The 22,016-nt window shown below is 39.4% G+C and overlaps 2 protein-coding genes across 2 annotated transcripts; both read right to left on the bottom strand.

The window, feature by feature from the left end:
* Positions 1-1,862: 1,862 nt before the first annotated feature.
* On the bottom strand, positions 1,863-7,859 carry Hmt-1 (ABC transporter ATP-binding protein/permease Hmt-1). The gene is made up of 12 exons (XM_065478696.1): positions 7,674-7,859; positions 6,881-7,397; positions 6,688-6,829; positions 6,160-6,346; positions 5,689-6,105; positions 5,139-5,314; positions 4,875-5,080; positions 3,908-4,115; positions 3,671-3,849; positions 3,502-3,616; positions 3,306-3,446; positions 1,863-3,136 (listed from the first exon to the last, which is right to left on the bottom strand). The coding sequence occupies exons 2-12, from the start codon at positions 7,375-7,377 to the stop codon at positions 2,855-2,857; spliced, it is 2,550 nt and encodes an 849-aa protein (XP_065334768.1). The 5' UTR covers positions 7,378-7,397; positions 7,674-7,859; the 3' UTR covers positions 1,863-2,854.
* Positions 7,860-8,262: 403 nt separating this feature from the next.
* On the bottom strand, positions 8,263-11,518 carry LOC135936647 (testis-expressed protein 10). Its single transcript, XM_065479530.1, has 9 exons — positions 11,172-11,518; positions 10,837-11,117; positions 10,282-10,781; positions 10,091-10,188; positions 9,794-10,037; positions 8,940-9,165; positions 8,722-8,885; positions 8,474-8,660; positions 8,263-8,413 (listed from the first exon to the last, which is right to left on the bottom strand). The coding sequence occupies exons 1-9, from the start codon at positions 11,364-11,366 to the stop codon at positions 8,341-8,343; spliced, it is 1,968 nt and encodes a 655-aa protein (XP_065335602.1). The 5' UTR covers positions 11,367-11,518; the 3' UTR covers positions 8,263-8,340.
* Positions 11,519-22,016: the final 10,498 nt, after the last annotated feature.

Here is a 22,016-nt window from a genome sequence, read left to right as displayed (position 1 = left end):
CAGCGCGCTCGGAGAGATTAAAAAGGCAGAGAAGAAGCGAGGTAGCAGCGAGGCAATACAAACACCCGCTAACCGGGACAATAATCAGCGCGCAACATCAAAGGCGCCGCCGTGCCCACGGCTCCGACAATAGAGGTGGGATATTATCTTATATTACGTCTGTGTTGCCTGATGATTTTTATATTATGTATTTCTGCTCTCTCTCTCTCTCTCTCTCTCTCTCTCTCTCTCTCTCTCTCTCTCTCTCTCTCTCTCTCTCTCTCTCTCATTCTCTCTCGCTCTGCGGCAGAAAGAGAGAGAGAGAGGGTTAATTCACCGCGCGCGTGGATCGAGTTACAAACTACGCAGGAAAAATCCAGGAATTTAAACAGACGAGCAGGAAGATGCCAAGTTAAATCGCATTATTTATTGTGACTCGAAGGTTTATATACTAGTTGACATTATCCGCGTGTGTAAAATAATTTAGCCTGCTTGAGAATCGTACGTCTCATCAGCTGCGAAAATACAGTTATGACGGGCCTACACCGATTTATCTTCCTTTTTTTTGAAGGCCTCTTAAAGGGGTACAATATTAATCATAATTTGCTGGAAATCTAGAGGAATAATGGGCTAAAATTAATAATTCCTTAGATGGAATCGATGGAATGAAAATTTCCATTTTATTTTTCCTATTTTTTCATTATTTTAATGCGTTTGATACCAGCCTAGTCTCATTCCATAGAATTGGAATTTTAGGAAAATTTTAATTAAAATCCCTGTTAATTCCTAATGCATTTAAATTTAAGGGTGAAATATTGAATTGCAACTCTAATGAAAAGACACTGAGCTGAGTATAATACTTTCACTCTTTTGCTTGTTTATTTTGAAACGGAGCGACCTTAAAAAAGGGAACCCATACATCAAGCAGGCTGCTGCGCTTCTCTCCAAAGGTAGATCAAAGGAGCCGACCTTTTGATCGCCGCGCACTCATTTTGTGCTGTTCATATTACATATTCACCGCACCAGATTGCAGAGATGGGGTTCGTTTTTTTCTCCTCCTTAATTCTGCACCCCTTCTTTCCCGATTGTAAAAAATATGAGTGACAGTTTAAAATCGAGAATTAAGTCATTTTGTGATGAAAATTTATCCAATCATAAATATTTCGTTCTTTGTGAGTTGCTTCGTCGAGTTAGGCAGATTGAGTAGAAATATATTATTTGTCTACTAATTATGATTTTTATTTTTAGTTTATCAATAAAAATTTGGATTTGACGATTGAGTTTTTATGCGAAATTATCAAATTCCTTAATCAAACCACCTGCAGAGGATTTTGATTATTTTAACAAGTTTTGAAGTGATTAAGAAACTGGCAAAAAATTTCAATTTATAATTTTTATGATATTTGCTGAAATTTGGTTTGCAGACACTGCTCAATGGTCATTTTTGACGTTCAAGAAGAAAAAAATAGAAAATTTCCCGCAAGTTTAATAAAAATGATAATTAATTTTAGATTTTTTTCTAAATAATGAAATTGGAGCCTGGCATTTCCTGCCCCACCAATATTGTTTGCAAACTATTCGTCCGTTAATATTAAAATCTGCACATAAATCCGCGTGGTGCCTCTCCCACGCGTTCAACGACATTAACTAAACGCGCTCCGGTTTCTCCGCTCTTTTGATCTGGCCGCGGTGCGTAAAACATTCCCCTTGATTAATTTTACTGTCGGGAAAATGAATTTTCTGCTCTTGATATTGTGCTCGCCTCCGCGGCTGTTGATTTATTTACTCGTTCGACTTCATGAGCCGTTACTATGCTCATTGCGTAAATTGCTTGTAGTTGATGGGGGCATAAATCTATTTAAGAGAATTGAGAAATCGCATGATAATTGTTTAAAATATTAGAGTTTATTTACACGTCAAGTGGCACAGTTGCAAAGAATAATTCGTTTGGGGCAGATCTTCGAAAGTCGCTTTTTTAAGGTTAGTCTAAAAACGCTTTCAATCAAATAAAGTCTAAATCCGAGATATCACTTGAATGTGTTGAGTCTTCCTGCATCACATTATTGCCCTCTGCTAAATTTTAAACTAAAACCACGACTGCCTCCATAAAACAACCGAATATCGCGAGAGATTTCCAATTTTAAATTATTGTTTTAGCACCATCCTGATTGTTTTGGCATTTGATTAAGTTTTCCCAAAAAATCGAGCACCGAATCTCGTCAAAGGGTCGAATTTCACGAATTCTGAAAGCTCTCAACTTGGCTGTGTCAAAGGTGTGCACATCTTGCAAATCGAACTATTACAGAGCCCAGTGGCTACACATGAGAATTGAATGATTTTGTTCGCTCAAGGGCTACTCTGACGCCAGGGTTCGATTTTCTTGACTGTTCTGATGGTATTTTCTGACACACTTACAATTAGGGCAATATTTAATCCTAGGTTCAGAAACGATTTTTTAAATATTAAAAAAAAGATTAAAACAGCTTGAAAATTTGAAAATTACTAAAAAAAGGTGGTTTTAATCTAAAGGGTCAGGCTGTCTAAGTGGGCACAAGGTTTAATTTTCTGTTATCATCAGAACTTGTGATATTCTCACTTTTGTAAGCTCCAAAAGGCTGACTCTCCAACATTTAACCCTAATTTTCCGAGAAAACGGTATCTCATTTCAGTTATTCCTTCAACATACCAAAAAATCAGGATGATGTTGAAACAAAAAATTATAAAATGTCTCAAGGAACACTATTTTTTCAATCAAAACAAACATTAAAGTGCGTAATTAAAATATGACTCGTAAGTAGCCAAGACACAGAGTTTCCCAATAACAAACTGCTTTTCTTTCTGTATAATAACACTATATAAAATGTCAAATACAAAACTACTGTTGGTGGTGGTGGCCGGCAGGCTTTTCCTCTGCAACGGTCTCGGTTTTTTCGGCGGCGGTGAGTGCCAAGCCTCGGGCGTCGGCGTCCTCATTCTTCAGCTGCTGCTGCCACATGTCCGCGTAGACACCGTTGAAGCTTAGCAGCTCCTCGTGCCGACCTCGCTCCACGATCTCTCCCTCGCGCAGCACTAGGATTTCGTCCACGTGGATTATCGTGGACAGCCTGTGCGCCACGATTATCGTCGTCCTGTTGGCGCACACCCGCGACAACGCCGCCTAAAAATGATAATTCCCGATTTTTAACTGATTTTTAACTATCTGAACGATTGAAATCAACGACATTTCCAGGACGATTGAAAGCAAACAAATTTTTTTAAAACCGTTTATTTAGTTTGTTCGGTTGTATCACCACTTGCCTAATTAAATTATAATAAATAAGACCTACCTGAATATTTCTCTCAGTCTGTGTGTCTAGAGCGCTGGTGGCTTCGTCCAGGAGGACAAATGCAGGCGCTTTGAGGATGGTCCTCGCAATGGCCACCCTCTGCTTTTCTCCTCCACTCAACTTGAGACCTCTCTCACCAACCTGGACAAAGGCAAGAATAATAATTCAATCTAGAAAGCGTTGAGAGAAAACAAACCTGTGTATCATATCCGCTCGGGAATGTGTTTATTCTGTCATGGATGTCTGCGTACTGCGCCGCTTCGACCACTTCTTGGTCCGACGCGGTCAGTCTGCCATATCTGATATTATACCTGACAAGATTTTTCCAAGTTAATTTTAGGAGCGTATTACAATTTAAAATTTACTTTATTGAGTTATTGAATAGGACCGTGTCTTGCGGGACGACCCCCATGAATTTGCGCAGCGACTTCTGATTCACTGTTTTGATGTTCTGACCGTCAATTAGGATGGCGCCGTTGTCGACGTCGTAGAAACGGAACAGAAGGCGAATAATTGTGCTTTTTCCAGAGCCTGACGGTCCGACCTGATATTAATGAGGGTTGATGTATTTGTCAAGTGTTTTGCTGAAAAAAAAAACTCACCAGTGCAACGGTCTTTCCAGGGGGCGCGGAGAATGAGACGTTGCGCAACACGACTCGTTCAGGGACGTAGCTGAAATTGACGTTGTTAAATTCCAAAGCACCTCTCTTCACGTCCAGGCCTGGTGCTCCAGGAGCGTCAATGACTTCCTGTTCTTCATTCAAGAGATCAAACATGTTCTCCATGTCGATGAAATTCTTTTGAATCATCCTGTAATTTATGTATACAGAGATTAAACTTGTACTTGAAAAAGTAGCGCCGGGAAACTATTTCGATTACTTGATTTTGCCATTTTTTTTTTAAATTATATTATCCTGCATTACTCGAAACAGGAGTGTCAAATTTTCAAAAAGGAAAGAACCAAAAAATCATGATTTAAAAATATTCACTTTTCGACTTGTGGGATGAAATTATGGCCAATAGGGGTAGAGGGATTGGGGGTGAGCACCCCAAAAACTATTCAGATCAATAGGGGAGGCCAAGCCAAGTTGAACGGAGGGCAGTTCTTACATTTTTATCCCTTAGAACCTGAGATTTGGCGGTCACAACGTTTGCAAAAATTGCAAAATATGAGATTTTTAAGATTTGAAATTGATTTGATCGAAATTGAATTTCCAAAATCTAAAAAAACGAAATATTAAAAATTGAGTATTGTTGACCTTTTGAGTTCCACGCTTATTTTAACTCTCAAATTGCATCAGCTAAAAATGAGTAGTTATTGCACACTCAAAATTCGCCAGTCTAGTTAATAAATATATAGAAAATCAGAGACTTTAATCAGAAATTGAAAAAGCACATTTTCAAGTAGAATACACGTCACCACAATGCAAAGAAAACTGGCGTTAAAATTTAAATCAATTTAGAATTTAAATTAAGATTAATTTTATTTTAGTTGATTTTCCGTCTTTGTAATCCATAAATTTGCAGGTATTTATGTAATCGATGGCAGGCTGCCAAGCTTTCTTTTACCTGTAGTAGGTGCCAAACCAATTGAGCGGCACGTACAACTGCAGGATGTAAGAGGAAAACAAGACGTAGTCACCGACAGTAAGCGTTTGATGATTCACAACCATGTGCACGCACAAGAGCGATCCCGCCAGCAATCCGCCACTGATGATGAAATTTTGCAATGTGTTGAGCAGGCTGAGAGCGGCGGTGGCCTTCCACTCCTCTTTCTACGACAGACACAGTTAAAAATTATCTATTTTTATGATTTTTATAGTAAATCAATACCTGGTAGGAGAGAATGGCATCTTTGTAATTGCTGACCTCATAGTCCTCGGCACCGTAATATTTGACAGTTTCGAAATTGAGCAGCGAATCGACGCTTCTGGCTTTTTGCAGATTGTCAGCCAAATTCATGGCGCGGTTGAATTTTGTCCTCCACTCGGTAATCACAACCGTGGCGGCTGTGTGCAAATTGATAATATTTTTTAAACGATTTTTCGTGTTAAAATGTTAAAAAAACAAGCTTGAACAGCAAAGCAGGATATTGGGACATTAAATTAAGATAAAAGGTAAACAAAATTACAAAAAAATTTGTTTTCCTCTAAACATTTTTATAAAAAATAAACAGATTTGTTTTTCAATTCTGGACCCTTGGAAATATTTTAAAATATATATACAGAAATGTTTAAAATTAATATATATTATACAAATTTATAGGCGAAATTGATTTAAAATTCGATTCATCTCTTCAGTAAATACCAAATTTGATTCAAATATTTTCTCTAAAAAAATTATCCAGCCCGCAACTTGAAAGTAATGCAGAATATAAAAATACCTATGTAGAGAAGCATGGTGAGAAAGACGATGAGGCCAAACCAGACGTTGAAAGTAGTGACAAAATAAATAACGGCGACCAAGATGTCGGCAATAGTGGGCAAGATGCTGAAAACGATGTAGTTGAGGAGGCTGTTGATGCTGTCAGTGCCTCTGTCCATCACTCTCAACACCTCGCCGGTCTTCCTGGCCAGGTGCCAGCGCAGACTGAGGCTGTGAAGGTGCCGGAAGAGGTCGACCTGCACCTCTCTGGTTGTGTACTGCGAGATCCGGATCCACAGGAAGGTGCGCAGGTTGTTCAGCAGACCCATGCCTCCCGTTCCACCGCCCTGGAGGAACTTGAAGCCGACGTAGATGAGCACCAGGTCCCAACGGAACACCAGGCTTGAAGTTCCTTCCACCGGGGCCATGCTGTCCACTAATTAAATTGTTCAAATTTACGATATATTAATAATTTGTCTAGTAGACTTGCCAATTTTCTTGTTGTAAATCGGGACGAAAAGGTTCAAGGCTCGGCCGCCGACCAACAAAAGGAAGCAGAAAATGACCCTGAGTTGAAGCAGAAAGTCCTTTTTGGGCCACATGTACGGCAGAAGCATGTTTATCTTCCTCCAGAAATTTCTAAATGTCGATCCCGGTGGCTGTCCTTGCTCCTCATCCTGCAAATATTTTTTTTTTCAGTCCTAAAGGACATTTGTGTGCCAAAAGAAAAAATTGAGAAGCTTTTTGAAATCGGTCCAAAGTTAAGCAGACAATTGCTGGAAAGAGAGCAGCCATTTTTATCATGATTAATGCATAATTTTAACTAACTGAGCATCGGCTGCCATGACACTTATGACGTCAAAAAATGGCCACTATCTTAGTCCAGCACTTGACGCCTAACAAGGGGCACGATTTAAAAAAATCCAAATTAATCTGCTTTAAAGAATATCTAGGTTCACGTGTAAAAATCATATTTTTTAACATCTTTGTGTCCTTTAACCCAATTAAAATCATTTACCGTATCGTGCAGCCTTGCTGTGTCACTGTCTAGATAGTCCCTCAAGGTCATGAGTCCAGGAGCTTGAAGTCCAAGGATGAAAATCAAAAGGCAGGCGATATACCGCCCGATGAAAAGCCCCATTTCGATATCATCCGTCAAACTGTAAATTATTCTTATCACGATTTTCAAAAAACCCTATCTTAACGCGTACTCTTTCAATTTAAACCACCAACCCTTCTCCTTAATATTGACAAAGGTGAGGTTTTCCGAGACGAACAGCAGCGTCCAGTAAATGAGGAGGATGACTCCGTGGCCCCTGGCAGGCACGGATGGCAGCATGTACTTCCGTTCCACCACCAGCAGCACCAGCGAATAGAGTGCAGAGGACCCGATGAGGCCGGCGGAGAGGATCATGTGTCCGTAGATGATTCCGTCGTGGAAGTAGAAGGCCTGCAACGCCAACCTGCTGACGCAGAGGACGGGCAAGAGGAGCAGGCAGAACACTTGCAGCCCGTACAGCCGGGACTTCGGCAGGGAGAATTCAGACACTGGTGTGGCGTATTTTTTGTAGACCCACAGTTGGATGGTGCCGAAGAGGAAGAGGAATCCTCCGACGGTCGGCGCCATAACCGTGTCCATGAGGCACGGCGACACGCCATGGTCCACCCAGAAGTCTTCGAGCGTGACGTTTGGAGGGCAGTACTTCATTTTTGAGCTGTCTCAGTGTCCTGAAATATGTAATAATGTGAAAATGAGGATCCGCTGTGTTATGTAAGAAACAAAAATAAATTCTTCAAAATATATAATGTATCTATTTATGCAAATTGCCAAAAATTATGATTTTTGTTCATAATCTTAAATTATTAACAACAAAATACAAGATTAAGTGAATTTTGTTGAATTTTTATTCTTCACGCACCCATCTAATTGTAAATTCTTTACATGAAAAATGGAAAACTCAATCTCACAATGAAATGAATAAACACGATTTTGAAATCACAAACCTTTCCTCTTAAGCTGACAAGACCATCTGAGCAAACAAACTGAATAATTCTGAACTCGCCGTGTGCAGTGTTCAAAACTCCGTAATAGTTTAACGCCGGGCAACAGCAACAGCAGCAACCACTCCCCCGTTCAAATCATATGACAAAGGTCACGTGACCCAACATCAGCAGCGCCAGGACCGGTAGGTACGCCATTATTGCCTAAACCTCGGTAACAAAAACGCCCATCAGCTGGCCTGGTTACAGCTTGTGGCTTCACCGAATATTCAAGGAGCGTGTCTCCGTGTCTGTTCATTAAAACATGGCGTATCTGCTTGTCTGGGGGTTCCGCAGTCACGTGACCCACCCCGTGTGCAGAGCGGGAGCAAAACGAGATAATGATAATGAAAGTGAAAAGAAAGCTCATGTTAGCCAAGTGCAAAAAGGTCATTTCATGATTTTTTGCAACATTTTGGTAGATCTCAAAAAATAGCCTTGCATTGAAAGTCATGATAATTCGTGGCTTATGCCCTTTCTCTGTGCCACACACCCTGCTACTTTTAAAAGTTCATTCAGATTTATCGTGATTATTCAGAAATAAGAGAGGTCATTGTCAAAGTTATTTATAGCTCTGTCTAGAATATATATTTATAACCTCAGCAAGATCAAATGTATATTCAGTAATCGCTCATGCAGCAGTCATCAGCCAGGGCATTGCGTTCAATTTCGCAGCTACTGCGGTGTCAGGATTATTCTGTCTCCTGAAAAATATTCAGATTTAAATTCAATGATCATTCATAGGGAAATTCATGAAGCCGTACCAGTATTCTAACAGTTCTCTGTAGTAACAAAGGAGATCTGCGTGATTTTCTTTGCTGTTAACAAGCTGTCGTCCCACAGCGTCCAAAATGTCAGTCCTCCACACGCTTGCAGCAAAAAGCAGGTAGACGATCCTCATTCTGCTCTCTTGCTGGCTCATTCCAGCCACGCACACGTTCTTAAAATTTTCTGAAAGAATAAGATTGTTTAAATATGCCATTTCTTGAGTGATAAATAATTTTAATTTAACCTATAATGAGAGCCGAGTGTGTTCGAAGACTGAGGATGATCCCAGTGTGAAGCGCAGATACTAGAGTAGTAATTGTTGTCATCGACTTAATGGAAACACTCTCATTGGTCAACACAGAAGGCAGCATTTGAATGAATCTCTCGTAAATCAAGTCACAGCCTTGGCTGAAAAGTTAATTCCATTTAATAAGAAGAAAATAAATATTGCGAAATTATTACTTTGCTCTGTTTTTCTTGATGGAGTGCAGGCTCAGGTCGCACAAAAGACTGAACAGGGGAGACTCGGAAAAGTCTGGCTTGTGCTTCATGCAGGCCGAGACGACAGAATTAGCCAGCGGCTCAACTCGGATTTGGATCGCGTCCCAGTACGAGCAGCGTTCGATAAGCACAATTTCCAGAACTTGAACCAGTTTCTCTGACACACCATGACTGCTGTCCAGGCTCTCTGCAACAATTGAAGCAAAACTGAAATTTCTTTGGCCAGCTGATTGTAAAGTCAAATATCCAAATTCCAGATAAAAAGAACTAAAAATCGCGAAAGTTTCACTTCACAATATTCACTTCTCAATTCAGAGAATGAAATATTCGAAATTATGGAAAATAGGGGTTGAACCCACCGCAAAACTATTCAGCTCTCCACGGGCAGTTTTTGCATTTCTGGCGCTTAGAACCCGAGATTTTGCGCTCGCGACATTTGCAAAAATTGAAAAATTCGTGTTTTTATAAATATAAAATTGAATTATTTGAAAAGGAAGCCAAACAACACCTTGAAAATTTCACACGTGCCCTGAAGCCACTTTTGAGGGGCGTTTCCATTTTTTAAAAAAGCGGTGGTTTTCAGAATCCAAGAAAATTTCTAAAATGACCGATGATCTCAAATTTGGTGTTCATTTGATCCAACTTGACGATAGGATTGCTTTCTCAAGTTTTTTAAACATATTACTACAAAAATTAAATGCAAATTTTAACGTAAAAATGATTTCAAATAAAAAAGTTCTTTTGTTAGCTGGAAAATTATAATAATAAGGTAATTCCAGAGCAACATTTTTTGAATATTTTATAAAATTTAATACTTTTGATGTGGTCAAAGATGAGTTGCGCTTGTTCCTGCGAAGGTTTGTCGCAGAAGATGCAAGCCATGAGGCACACAGCCAGATTCTGGGCACTGCAACGCTTGTATTTATCCTCTTCAAAGGGGGCTTGACCTCTGTCTCGGCCTCTTTTAACTTTCACTCCACCTTCCTTCTGCACATACGGGAAGTGCACGAAAATGTGCTTGAGAAAGTTTTCTCTGAAGCTGGTTCGGAACCATTTCACCTTAAAAATAAAATTGTAATTAATATGTTAAAATTAATTTTTATCTGTTTTACTATTGAGTCATCTGCTCCTTCCAGGAAATAAAACACTAATTGCATGATTTCCAAGATGCAGTCAAGGAGTTCAGCTGCTTCACCAGAGATTAGGTTTCCTGCAAAAATATTGGTTAATGCTTTTTTCATCCAAATCAACTAAACGGAATTAAAAAAAAAACAATAAGAAATGATCAGTGCAATGAACCTACCAGCTTCTTGCTGCTGTTTAAAGGATGGCGCAACTTCGATCCACGTTTCGAACAGCAGTGGCATGAGGACCTCGACATAGCTCTTCATTTTCTCCGGACTGGAAAAAAGGTCCTGCTCGACTAAAATTCCAGTTCCTGTGTTGAACAGGCCTTGGATGATGCACGGCTTATCCCACTCGTACAGAGCAATCGGGATGTTTAACTCGGTTGGATTAACCAGCCGCAGTCCTTTGTGCGAATCCTGCTTTTTCTTCGGGCTGAGTTCTGCAGAGGCCGTCAGCAGAGCGTGCAGGCGTCCAAGGACCTTGATTCTCCACCTAGTACTCGTATTGGAGCTCTGGAGGTTAACTGAGAGTGTTCTATCCATCGCAACTAAGTTTTTCCTGACTGAAATTTGGTCCAGAAAGGCTGGCAGAAGCTTCGGGGCGGCTCTCGCCACCAGTGACGGTGCAGCTTCGAGAATGGCGTCGAGCATCAGCAAGGAATCTTCCTGGATTTCCCTAAAAAACGAGGGTAGTAACATTGACATTTATATAAAAATGCTTAAATATGAACCTGTGCAAATGGGACAGACCGACAGTCAAATAAGAGACCAGCTCAGACAAAAACGGTTCCAGATTTTCCACTCCGACGGCATGGAGGATGAATTGAAGCAGCTTCAGAGATTCCTTTCTGACCAAAGACTCTTTATCGATGCAGAGGTGGGAACATTTTCTGATATAAGTGTACAAGTTCTGTACCAAAGTGTCCAAATGAGTAGACGCGAGCTCCAAAAGCCCGTTCAGAGCATCGACGCGCATGTTTGTGTTGTGGTGCTCACACCGGCTGATTAAATCCTAGAAGTGTTTTAAATCAGCAACATATTTGTTACGTCAATAACAAAAACATACTTTGAGGCTGAGTTTCTTCTTGGTGACCGGCTCGGCATCCGCCTGTTGAGCGAGCTGGCTTTGAATCACGATTTTCTTGACTTTAAAGCTCGTGTCGGTGATATTTTGACCTTTCGTTAGTGTCTTCTTCGCTTTCAGCTTCACCTTAGCCTTTTCAGACTTCAGGAACTTGTGGTGTCGATGATTTTTGCCCATTTCGAAGTTCTTTTCCTTCTTTCAGGCACCCAAAGCACATGTGTTGTGTGTTTTGTTTGTTGTATGGCAAAGGTGGGCGTACGCAGTGACGTCACAAGTGAACGCATGCGCTCTGCGAGCACAATCGATTATCAAAAGCGGGTTGCATACCCTCGCCCCACTCCTCCCTTTTTCTGCTCTTCTGCACCGCTGCTTTCCGCATCACGCTTGAAAGAATAAGAGTTGACAGAACCGAGATAAAGCAAAAGCAGCAGCGGCAAGCGGCCAAAGAGTGATGTCGATCGTCGATGTTTTGCTTTTATAGCAAAGAGAGCGGAGAGAGAGAGAGAGAGAGAGAGAGAGAGAGAGAGAGAGAGAGAGAGAGAGAGAGAGAGAGAGAGAGAGAGAGAGAGAGAAGCGACACGCGTTGATAGCTCAGCATTAAAGCGTCACGATTTTTTTACAGTTAATTAGTTCAAAAGTTAAAGGAAAGAACTAGTTTAAAATTTGCTCAAAGAACTTCCTGGGCTTTTGATTAAGAAAATAATGTATGTTATACCGGCAGAAACATTATGCAGACGTGTTATAATTTAATAAGAACACGTTTGTTGTGCTTTTGGCGCGGTTATAGAGGTCTATTCTTCTAATCTTGAATAATTAATAATACAATAAAGAGATAAAAACGGGCTCAACCAATCAACGCAGCGCCTGCAAGTTTTCTATTTAACCGCTAGATGGACTGGAAAAGAGGCGCCGTGCGTGGAGTGCGTGTGCTGCACGCGCCGACTCGAGAATTGTTTTATTTACCAAGGCGTTGAAGGCTTGCTTTCTCTCTCCAGACTCTAGACAAGAAAATAACTGTCTCGCCAGCATGCGCCAGTCAACCAGTGAATTTAATTAAAATAAAAAGGATTCAGCTGAAATTCTTTTACTCAATTCAAAATTACCACAGTTAAATTAAATATCAATTAATTAGTTAAATTAAATATCAATTAATTTAATGGCGTGAAATTGGTAGGAATCTGTTTTTTCCTGTTGGCGTCGATTTGACGAGAAGTACTTTGATTGGACATAAAATCGAGACAACAGTGCCACATCGACAGCCAAAGCCAGTTCTGATTTTGAGAAAGAATTAATTATTATGATGAGCTCTCGGGAAAGACCGAATAAAAAGCGCACAATACAAAATAACGATTTTAAAAAAATGCAGCATGGAGTTCAAATTCTCAACAAGAATATTAATCGATTGATGTGAAAGTTAACGATGTTGCAGAGCATTGAAATAACAATTTTGAATGGAATGAGAAGAACCAATCGGGGCATCTGATCGTGAGTGGCAGGAGCGCTCGCTGTTGGAGGAGAGAAAAGAGCACGCTGGAGACGGAGAAGTCCGCGCTATGGCGGCAGTTGCGGCATCGACCGCCGCCAAAAGAGCGCGCCGTTTCTGCCTCTTGCTTGTTCACTCCAGTCAGTGTTTTACGATCTCTATTCTAAATTTCCTAATATTTACTTCATTGTTCATGTTACTTCAAGTTGTATAATCAGAATGTTTAACTTTTTTGAAAGAATTAAACCAACACCATAAAGATTTTCAATCACTTAATTAAAAAAGAATTAATTATTTTTCACTGGATTCCTTCCAACGTGAAAGTTTTTGTTTTAATTTGAACCAATCAAAGAGTTTTTACTCTGCTCTAGCAGATATTTTAAACCTTTTCCTCTCATTTATGTAACTGAATGGAGAGTTTAAAAAAATAATGATGTGAAACCACAAAAGGGCTATAAAAAAGCGTCTATATCCTCACAGTTCAAAGCAATAATTTTACATTTTAATTTAAAAAGCAACCCACTCGTCCCATCGAAATAGGGTTGATGCGCATAAGCAAAGCGAAAGTGGCCGTGTTTATCTGCGAGTTAGGGGATGCAGCAGCTTCGATATAAAAATAAATGCGCGGCTCTGAGCGGGCTCAAAGCGAGGGCGTGTTTTAGATAAAAGGATGCGAGGGGAACTTGACAAGCTGGTTTCATTATACAATCGGCCGCAAGAGGAGAGAGCACATCATATATACATATAAAATCCCCCTGAGTAGCGTGGAGCAGTGTATATAATTTATATACATCGCGGCGGGCCGGGGCCGTCAGCGTAATTTTCTCTCTCCCTCCTTTCCAAGGCCGAAATGCACATACATTTTGAGAGCGAGAGCTGCCGAGCGAACCGAATTGAATAGACGAAAAGGCAAGAAGAAGAGAGAGGCAGCTCCATTATTATCAGGCGAGCTGGCAACGCCGCAGCCGCTCGTTATTACGTCGCTGGCACGCTCGGCTCGCCGCCGCTCGGCTCTGCTTCACGCTATCGCTGTACTCACTCTATACCTGTGCTGTGCAAGTTCCCATGACAGGCATACTAATGCACTTTATTCCATTTGATACCGCTGCGCTGCTGACAACACGGCAAAGAAAATAATATAATATTCTATAGACGAGTGCTGAGAGCTGCTGCTTTTGTGCCCGTCCTCGCGTGTTATTTCATATTGCAGATTGCGCCAGTTTCATTTCTTTTGTGCAAATACCGCGTTTTTGCCCAGATTGGGTTACAGACCTGTTTCCCTTCCTCACTTTTGGTTTTTTCTTGACGTGGCATTTAAACCATAAAAGCACTTTGCAGGAATGAGGCTCACATTAAAAAAAAATCGCAGCAATTATTCGAAAAATTGCATGGTTTGTCATCGATTTTTCGCTTGATTTCCATCCCTCTCGTCGGTGTGCGAATTCTGAGGAAATTTTCGCTAAGTAATGATTTAAATTGTGATTTTACAGTAACGAGATAATTTTGACTGCTGCTGGGTTTTATCAGAATTTCGCAGTACATAAAATCCACTAAATTGATTTGTAAAAGGAAAGCGAATAGAAACGACTTATTTCTACAATTTCCCCTTCCTCTTCGCTTTATTCATTTAGTGTGATTTGCTATTTATTTGATTGATGGACAGCAGCTTGCGAATTTGCGCCTCGTGTGAGAGAGCGTGTTAATGCGAGCGGCCAATCACGTCTGACCTTTTGTTCTCTAGCTGATTGCATCCTGGCTCTAATTGGTTTTCACGCGCCCTCTCTCACTGCTTTCCGTTGACAAAGCGCAACTCGCACAAATCCAAACCTTTTGAATTCCGATCTGCCCAAATAGGCAATAAGAGCTCATAGAGTTCCCTGATCTTTATTTTGTCAGGTAGTAGGAGATAATGAGAAACATAAAACATCGCTCTATATAAGAGGAGCTTGATCCTGGCTTTGAAAATGTTACGGGAATATATATCTTTTAAATCGCCGACTTGAAAGAAATAAACTAAGGCCGTTCCTGCACTTCAAAAGAGAAAAATTGACATGAAAAAGATGGACAAACACACATCATGTTTACAAAAAGAAATTAAATTCTGCGCTTTAAATTTAACAAGTGTTAGATTTTTCAGGCAGAAGAAAGTTAATTGTGAGCGTCTCCATGTTTAAATTTGATTATAAAACAACTAAAAGCACTTTACTGCTATATTGATAGAAGATATATCGAGCGCAAATAAAAGTAATGATAACACATTTCAATTTGAACCACACAAAATCCACAGGACAGAAATAATTTAACAGGTTTAACAGATAAAACAGAAAATAACAACACACCGCGCTTTTTGCTTTTTATAACGACAAGAAATGAGAGACGCGCACTGCTCGATCTTTATTCTGTTGATTAGTTTCTATATATAGAGAAAAAATTAGCAATGGTGATTGATTTTTCTTGCAAAGTGCAGCAAAATGCTCGCTTTCGCACAACTCAAAATTTAAAATTCAAACCGGTCATCATTAACAAAACTCGTTTACTGCTTTCATGAAATTGCTATTTCAGATCGTATACATTTTCATTTGAAATTATATATACGTGCTTCATAAATTATTTAAACTTTAACCATCATACTTTTATATCTTAATAAATAAATTAGGATGGTTATTGTTAATTTCATCCCTTTTTATGTGGAAAGAAACAGGGATGAGAAGCATATTGTATTTTCAATAATTTGATGGCTATTAACGTCGAATAATAGCCGCAACTGATATTCTATTTGTTATCGTTAAAGCAAAGAGCGGTGTGTAATTTATTGCGGATGAGGCTAATTTGATAAATGACATTTTGCGAGCCTCCACTATATATTTTGCACGGTCGCTGAACATAAAACTCTATTTCCTCTCCTCTTCTGGTGAAATGCATTATGCATTATAAAACAAATAAAAGGTACCATTTTGGAACAGGTCAATCATTTCGATTTAATTCAAATAAAGATTTTAATATAATTGCAACTATTTTCTGCAATTTTTGCTTGCAATAGAGGGGAATTCTGTTGCTCAGTGTGTAATTCTCGTGATTGCATCACATTTTAATATACAGAAAGGTTATATATTATATAAGTCACTTACCAGGGATAATGAAGATTTTAAATAAATTTATTGCTCTTGAAATTGCGGAAAAGTATAGGGAGAAAAGAGAAACGGAGGACAGAAATAAAATATAATAGCTGAGCTGGGTCGTCGAGAGTACACTTCACGTATAATTGTAGAAATTTCCAAGTTTGGCAAGAGTCAGGCTCTATAAAATTCTGAAATGATTCTCCAATATTTTCAAAGAAGTGAGAACATTTTGACAGTGGGAAAAGTGCAATTATTCACTTATTTCGGGAGGTTTGATTGAGAAGATTCGAATGACACTCTCGTTTTTTGCTTAACCAAATTAATATATAAATATAATTTTTCCTTTTTTCTTGGTCAGACGTCAGACGTTTACATAAATATGCTTAACACCAGTTCTGCTTGGACTGTGCGCTCAGTGCTAAAAGAAGACAGTGTTGAAACCCGCAAAATGCGTGGTTTTGTATGAAATAATTTAATTTTGAAAGTCAGGCAATAAAAATCTCACCGCAAGGATATCATCAAAATGATTTGTAAAACATGCATTTCTTTTTTAAAAAATCTGGACGTACACACTGCATCACTCTCCAGTTTAAAAATAAATCATTTGGATTAACTAGGCCAAATTACTTTGGAAGCGGCAGGCAATTGCATAGCAAGATCAAAAAGTTTTTAGCGTTTTTAGGCAGAGCGAAGCAAAAATATATATTATTAGCGACTCGTATTTTTAATCGTCCGTCCAAAAAAAGCCTGGAAAGTGATCCCCAAATAAGTGAACTCGCAGAAACTATTATATTATTAGCAGAGGGCTGCCAACCTCCAGGTTTCGACTTGGATTTCTCTGGGTTTTGGACCACTTTATTAACCGGATGAGAGGGTGTAACAACTTAGTTGTAGGTTCATGGCAAGGAAAACGTGAATTTTTTTCATTATTTTTTAAACGAAATATGTGAATTGTTCGCTAGTGAGATTAATCCCGGCCCACTATTATAACGGCCCCGAATGGATTTGGTTAACATTTTTTTTAATTTACGTGTATAGTTGCTATTTTCATTGCCATGAATAACCTACAACCAGTTGTTACAAGGGTCTGTCATATTTTTTTCGGAAATTTTAAACGATACATTTTAAGATATAGGAGGGATCTCCGGTTTTTTGGTCCCGAAATTTAACACGGATTTATGGGAAATCACCAGTTTTTAATATTTGCCTCAATTACAAGTAGTTGCAACAATATGATCGAGTGGCAAAAGGTAGTTAATTTGGTGACTCGAAATGCTCAAATTGGTCAAGGGGCTAGGAGGCGCACCGGCACCGACTTGCCATATGGGTTTCCGCACATTTTCCAGCGGCTTTAGGGACCAATATGTCTCTGGTTTCAATCAAAGACCTCTCGGTATGCGAGGAGGCGAAAAGATGTCCGGGACCAAGCTCCTCGAGGCCACTCGGGCCCCATGTTATCCGCTCAGCGGTGTTATTATTTTGGGACCCGGTGAGTTACTTAGCCCACGGGATGTGCTGAGTAGTGGTTACAAAACATTTCGAGTTATAACCGTTCAAATCTCGAATTTTGGAAAATGTCTTACGCTAACTGTCAGGATTGGGGGAAAAGATTGGTTTCTTTTTCAAATTGAAATAATATATTATAATGATGAATTATACAAAAAGGGTACGCGTTTGGCTTTTATTTCAGCTGCGATGAGTGCTATCAAAAAGTCTTGTCAAATTCCCTCAAATACGTTGTAACAATTAATTGTATATTGTGCAATATGTTATGAGCAATGACACGTAAATTAAGAAAATGATTTATTTATTTATTATTCCGCGCAGTATTCGGGGCAAGAAATACGTACTTTCGACTTCGATGGTGGCTAGTGATATACAATTACTCGTTACAACGTTAAGATGATAAATTGGTTTATTTATTTATTTATTTATTTTATATTTTGAAGAAAAGATTTATTTTGAAAACTGCAGAAGTCCAGCCAGTTCCGGAGAATTAACGGCTGGTGCTTGTTCTACTAATACAGCACAAGGCAGCACAGTTATTGTACATTCATGTGCAAATTACATACAATCAAAAAATTATTAATGCAGTTGTTCATATCAAGCCACTTTTAGATTTTTCGCTTCACAACACATTTTTTGTCAGTCAAATTTTTTAGTTCACTCGGTAACATGTTCCAAAGTCTTTTGGCAAAATAAATACAGATGTTTGCAATTGTATGGATATTTTCCTCTTTCCTATTTCCCGAAAAAGCCGCTCTACAAGTTGAATCACACTTACAAAAGTTTGAAATGGCCAAAATGAAGCTGGATTTTAGGATAATTAACAAGTTTAACTTCAAGCACAAGCCATGTACACATTTCTTCATTTTCCCAGAGCACTTTTTCTGTCGGATTTTAGGAAAACTCTTACAAAAGAATGAAAAATCGTTCATCATTCGATTCCTATATCGCTATAGAGTATTATTTTTGAAATTCAAACCCCTTCAACAAATTACGTTTATAGTTTGAAATTTCTAAAAAATTATGATTTTAGGCGTGGAATTTAACTATTCTTTTGAAAAATTGTCAGATTTTACCAATACACTATATAACTTGAATTGTAGCGAGAAAAACACCATAATTTTCGAATTCGCATTAGCAGGGCCTTATATTTATATATTATGTATTTAACAATGTGGGCCTTTTCAAGCAAGAAATTAATATACAAAATTGAAAGGACAGAAAAATTTATTAGGTTTTATTTAATATCAATTAATGAGGCTTATTAGCCCTTAATTTCTCTTTTATTTGCTCTACAAAGAATGACCGAGCTGAAATATACAAGATTCGCGTGCCTGAGTTATTATATTTCCAAAATCAGTGCACACAATAAATTCTCAAATGTGAGCGGCGGAGCGTACAAATAAATTGCGGCGTAAACTCGAGGGAGTCATGCAATTTCCACGACCAGTACAGCACAGCGCCAAGAGAGAGAATTACGATTTTGCTCCCAAACCAAGAGGAGAGACGGAGCAGCCGAGTCAGCTTTGGTTATATCGAGCCGCAGCCGAGTGAAATATTATTCCGACTCTCTTTCTCTCTCTCTCTCTCTCTCTCTCTCTCTCTCTCTCTCTCTCTCTCTCTCTCTCTCTCTCTCTCTCTCTCTCTCTCTCTCTCTCTCTCTCTCTCTCTCTCTCTGATCGCTGGCTGGGTTTCGAAGCGCCGAGGCCGCTTTTGCGGCCGCACGCCTGAACCAGCGCTCGACTCGAAGCGTCGACCCGGCCGGCCAGCGACTCAAAATGCGGTGTTGCTACGCAGTGTCGGCAGCGACGGCAACAGCGCCCCACTCATTATCGACTGCCTGGCTGCGGCGCGGGTTGCGTCGCAGCCCCTGCCGCCGCCGCCGCAGAGCGAGCTCGAAAACGCGACGTGAACGCGGCAGCTGCTGCTTCCGCGGCGTCCCTCAGGGGATCCGAGGGTTTCCTGCCGCCGTCGACAAGATGGCGGAGACGCGGATAAATGGAGCTGGGCCCGGCCCACCACGGGGCCCAAGGGGCCCAATGAGTATTTCGCCAAGGGTCCGACTCGCTGCGTTGAGCGGATGTCGCAGGATTCGATGGACGCCGTGGTGCCACCCAAAATTTGCGTGGGCGCCCGGGATAAATTGCAAATTTTAGGCTTTTGCAAGAGATTTGGGAATTGATTTGCGAAAATTTAGCGCCCGGAAGTAAAAATTTGAATTTGTCCTCTGAATTTAATATATATAGTCGGAGAAAACCTGATCAAAAAGGAAATTTCTGCTTTTTAAATTAGAGCTTTGCATTTGCAGGCCAACAACGAAGAACATTTTGCATTGTTGACTATTGTTTGTCAAATTTAGCAACAGTTTGTCACTTAAAATCAGGACCGAGGAATAGTTTAATTTCACATTTTGCCAAATTTCTCGATTTTTTTTAGCATGATTTCGATCCCGCTCGTTGCAATCTATATATTCGACGATGTGCGAATTTTAGGCCCATTCCGGCTCTGCCCTCCCAGGTAGAGTTTTAGCGAGATGTTTGTCAGGAATGGTGCCTTTTCTCACTATGTGCTTTTTTAAATTATATTGACAAACTGTTTTTTAACATGTATGTAAATTTTACGGTGAGAATAAACAAACAATCACAATTTTGAGGAAAAATTCCCTAAATTGTGAAATAAATCGTGATTTTATGGAGTAGAGAGACAAAACTTGATAAGCATGCAAAGATGCAAAACGTTTGAGCCGGTTATCTTATAAATTTTAACTTAAACCTGAGAAAAATTTAGCTTTTTCTTGCAAATAAGGAAAGAGAAAGAAAGAATTTTCTTTGGCACGATTTTCTGAGCAAAATTTTTCAAAACTTAAATTATTAACCGCCGCGTGATCCCGCAATCATCTGCAGCTTGTCTTCCAGATAATTACGGGATATTCAGAAATTTAGTGCTGAAGCCCGGACATTTTATGAGTTTCCTCGGGTGTCAGTTTATTTTCCCAGCAAAATATAAATTTTTAAAGTACACAAAATCAATTAATCTCATTAGTTTTGCACAAGATTGAGTAATCATTCCAATCCCTTTAAGGTGATTGAAATTTCATCATCTTTTATCATTTTAAAACTTGTGGCGCGCACACGCATCCAAGATCAAGATTGAAGCAAAAATAAAAATTGTTTTGCCTTTAGATCTCGAATAATTGAGTCGCGCGGCTGCAAACACGCGCGCGTCTGCGTAACATTCGAGATGGGCGCCAGTTTCGCTATCTTATCTCAAAATAATTATGTACTCACGTGTGTGTCTTGTGAAACTGCAGGCTGTCCCGCGATCAACAAAGCGCGCTATTATGTGCATGCACGGCACATTCTTCAATAAATATTTTTCTTCAAATTTTTATCACCGAAACAGTAAACGCGCGTGCTGTGTAATTAACCGACGTTATTTTTCAAATTATTCAAGTAGTTCTTTTCCGTTTTACTTTGAGAAAAAAGACGCACACAAAAGCACAATTTTATATAATTATAGAGATAACGGGAAATGCTAACAAAACTTTTATTAGTTGTTTCGAAAGCTTTGCGCAATTTTTTTGAATGGTTTTTAAATATTATTTTTCAATAAATATATTGTTATCCTTTCAAAATTATGGGAAAATTCGCAATTGCGAATAAAGATTGTTTTCTGGTCTTTTATTGGTTTTAACCTTTGTCAGCTCACGCCGTGGTCCAAATAACGCCGCCGAGCGGACAACATGGGGCTCAAGTATCCGCAGAGGATGCTGCGAGCTTTTGAGCCATCTTTCCGCACTACTGCAATGAGTATTTTATTAAAATGCCGCAGATATTTGTCCCTAAGCCTGCTGGAAGGGTGCGAAAACCAGCCAGTTGAGCTATTTGATCCTTTCGAGTCGGCGCATATATATTTTCGCCATCTCTGACACTGCGGACAGCCATTATAAAAATTATCCCCGTAATGATGCTCAAAGATCTTCCTTTTGCTTTCCTGCGAATGCCTTATTTTAACAATATAAGAGCCAAAACGGGGTTGGCTTAAATGCATGGAAAGTACCGCAGGAGCTCCGTTCTACTTTTGAAGAAAAAGAGACACACACACGCACAAAAGCATACGTACACCTGCACAGAGATAACGAAGAAAAAATATTCATAACATGGCTCCACGGTTTATTGATGTTAAAAAAAAATAAAAAAACACCTCCTCAAATATAAATACCCCACTTGTCAAAGCAAAACGATGTTATCAACATGGTTGTCAGAGCTAAATATATATTGGTAAATATTACGAAATCCGAGGAGTTAATGCCGCGATTTGGTCAGTGAACATGCTTGAATTCTTAACTTTTTACTCTTATATACAATTATATATATACTCTCGAATTTGGAACTCGCTCATCCCACCCTAAATTAGTACACCACACGACATGAATAATGACGAATATGCACGCGTGATATAGGATTTTGAAAAAAGTGCTCATATTCACATTAATATTATTATAATCATTTAAAACAATTACTGTGGGTATAGGGTGGATAAGAAAAAGCTTTACAGAAAATTGAGCACAAATACTTAATTATACTACTTGAAAAACTATCGAGAAAAAAGCTAAATATTTCCTATATATAGGATAGGTTGCCGTTTAAATTTATGAGAAAATCGGCCAATCAAGCGGCGAACACTGTCTCCTTTTTACTTTAAAACCCACCATTACGA

Source organism: Cloeon dipterum, chromosome 2, assembly GCF_949628265.1.
Source record: "Cloeon dipterum chromosome 2, ieCloDipt1.1, whole genome shotgun sequence".
Lineage (NCBI taxonomy): Eukaryota > Metazoa > Arthropoda > Insecta > Ephemeroptera > Baetidae > Cloeon > Cloeon dipterum.
This window is presented reverse-complemented; position numbering and strand designations above follow the sequence as displayed.

What these genes read in the sequence shown, in the direction of transcription:
- Hmt-1 (XM_065478696.1), bottom strand. Translation starts at nt 7,377, where the DNA reads ATGAAGTACTGCCCTCCAAACGTCACGCTCGAAGACTTCTGGGTGGAC. An exon ending in TGGTTTGGCACCTACTACAG is followed by an intron (nt 4,116 to 4,874) that starts GTAAAAGAAAGC and finishes CATAAATTACAG; the next exon opens with GATGATTCAAAAGAATTTCA. An exon ending in AGACTGAGAGAAATATTCAG is followed by an intron (nt 3,137 to 3,305) that starts GTAGGTCTTATT and finishes TATCATTTTTAG; the next exon opens with GCGGCGTTGTCGCGGGTGTG.
- LOC135936647 (XM_065479530.1), bottom strand. Translation starts at nt 11,366, where the DNA reads ATGGGCAAAAATCATCGACACCACAAGTTCCTGAAGTCTGAAAAGGCT. An exon ending in GGTCTGTCCCATTTGCACAG is followed by an intron (nt 10,782 to 10,836) that starts GTTCATATTTAA and finishes CTCGTTTTTTAG; the next exon opens with GGAAATCCAGGAAGATTCCT. An exon ending in ACACTCGGCTCTCATTATAG is followed by an intron (nt 8,661 to 8,721) that starts GTTAAATTAAAA and finishes TTATTCTTTCAG; the next exon opens with AAAATTTTAAGAACGTGTGC.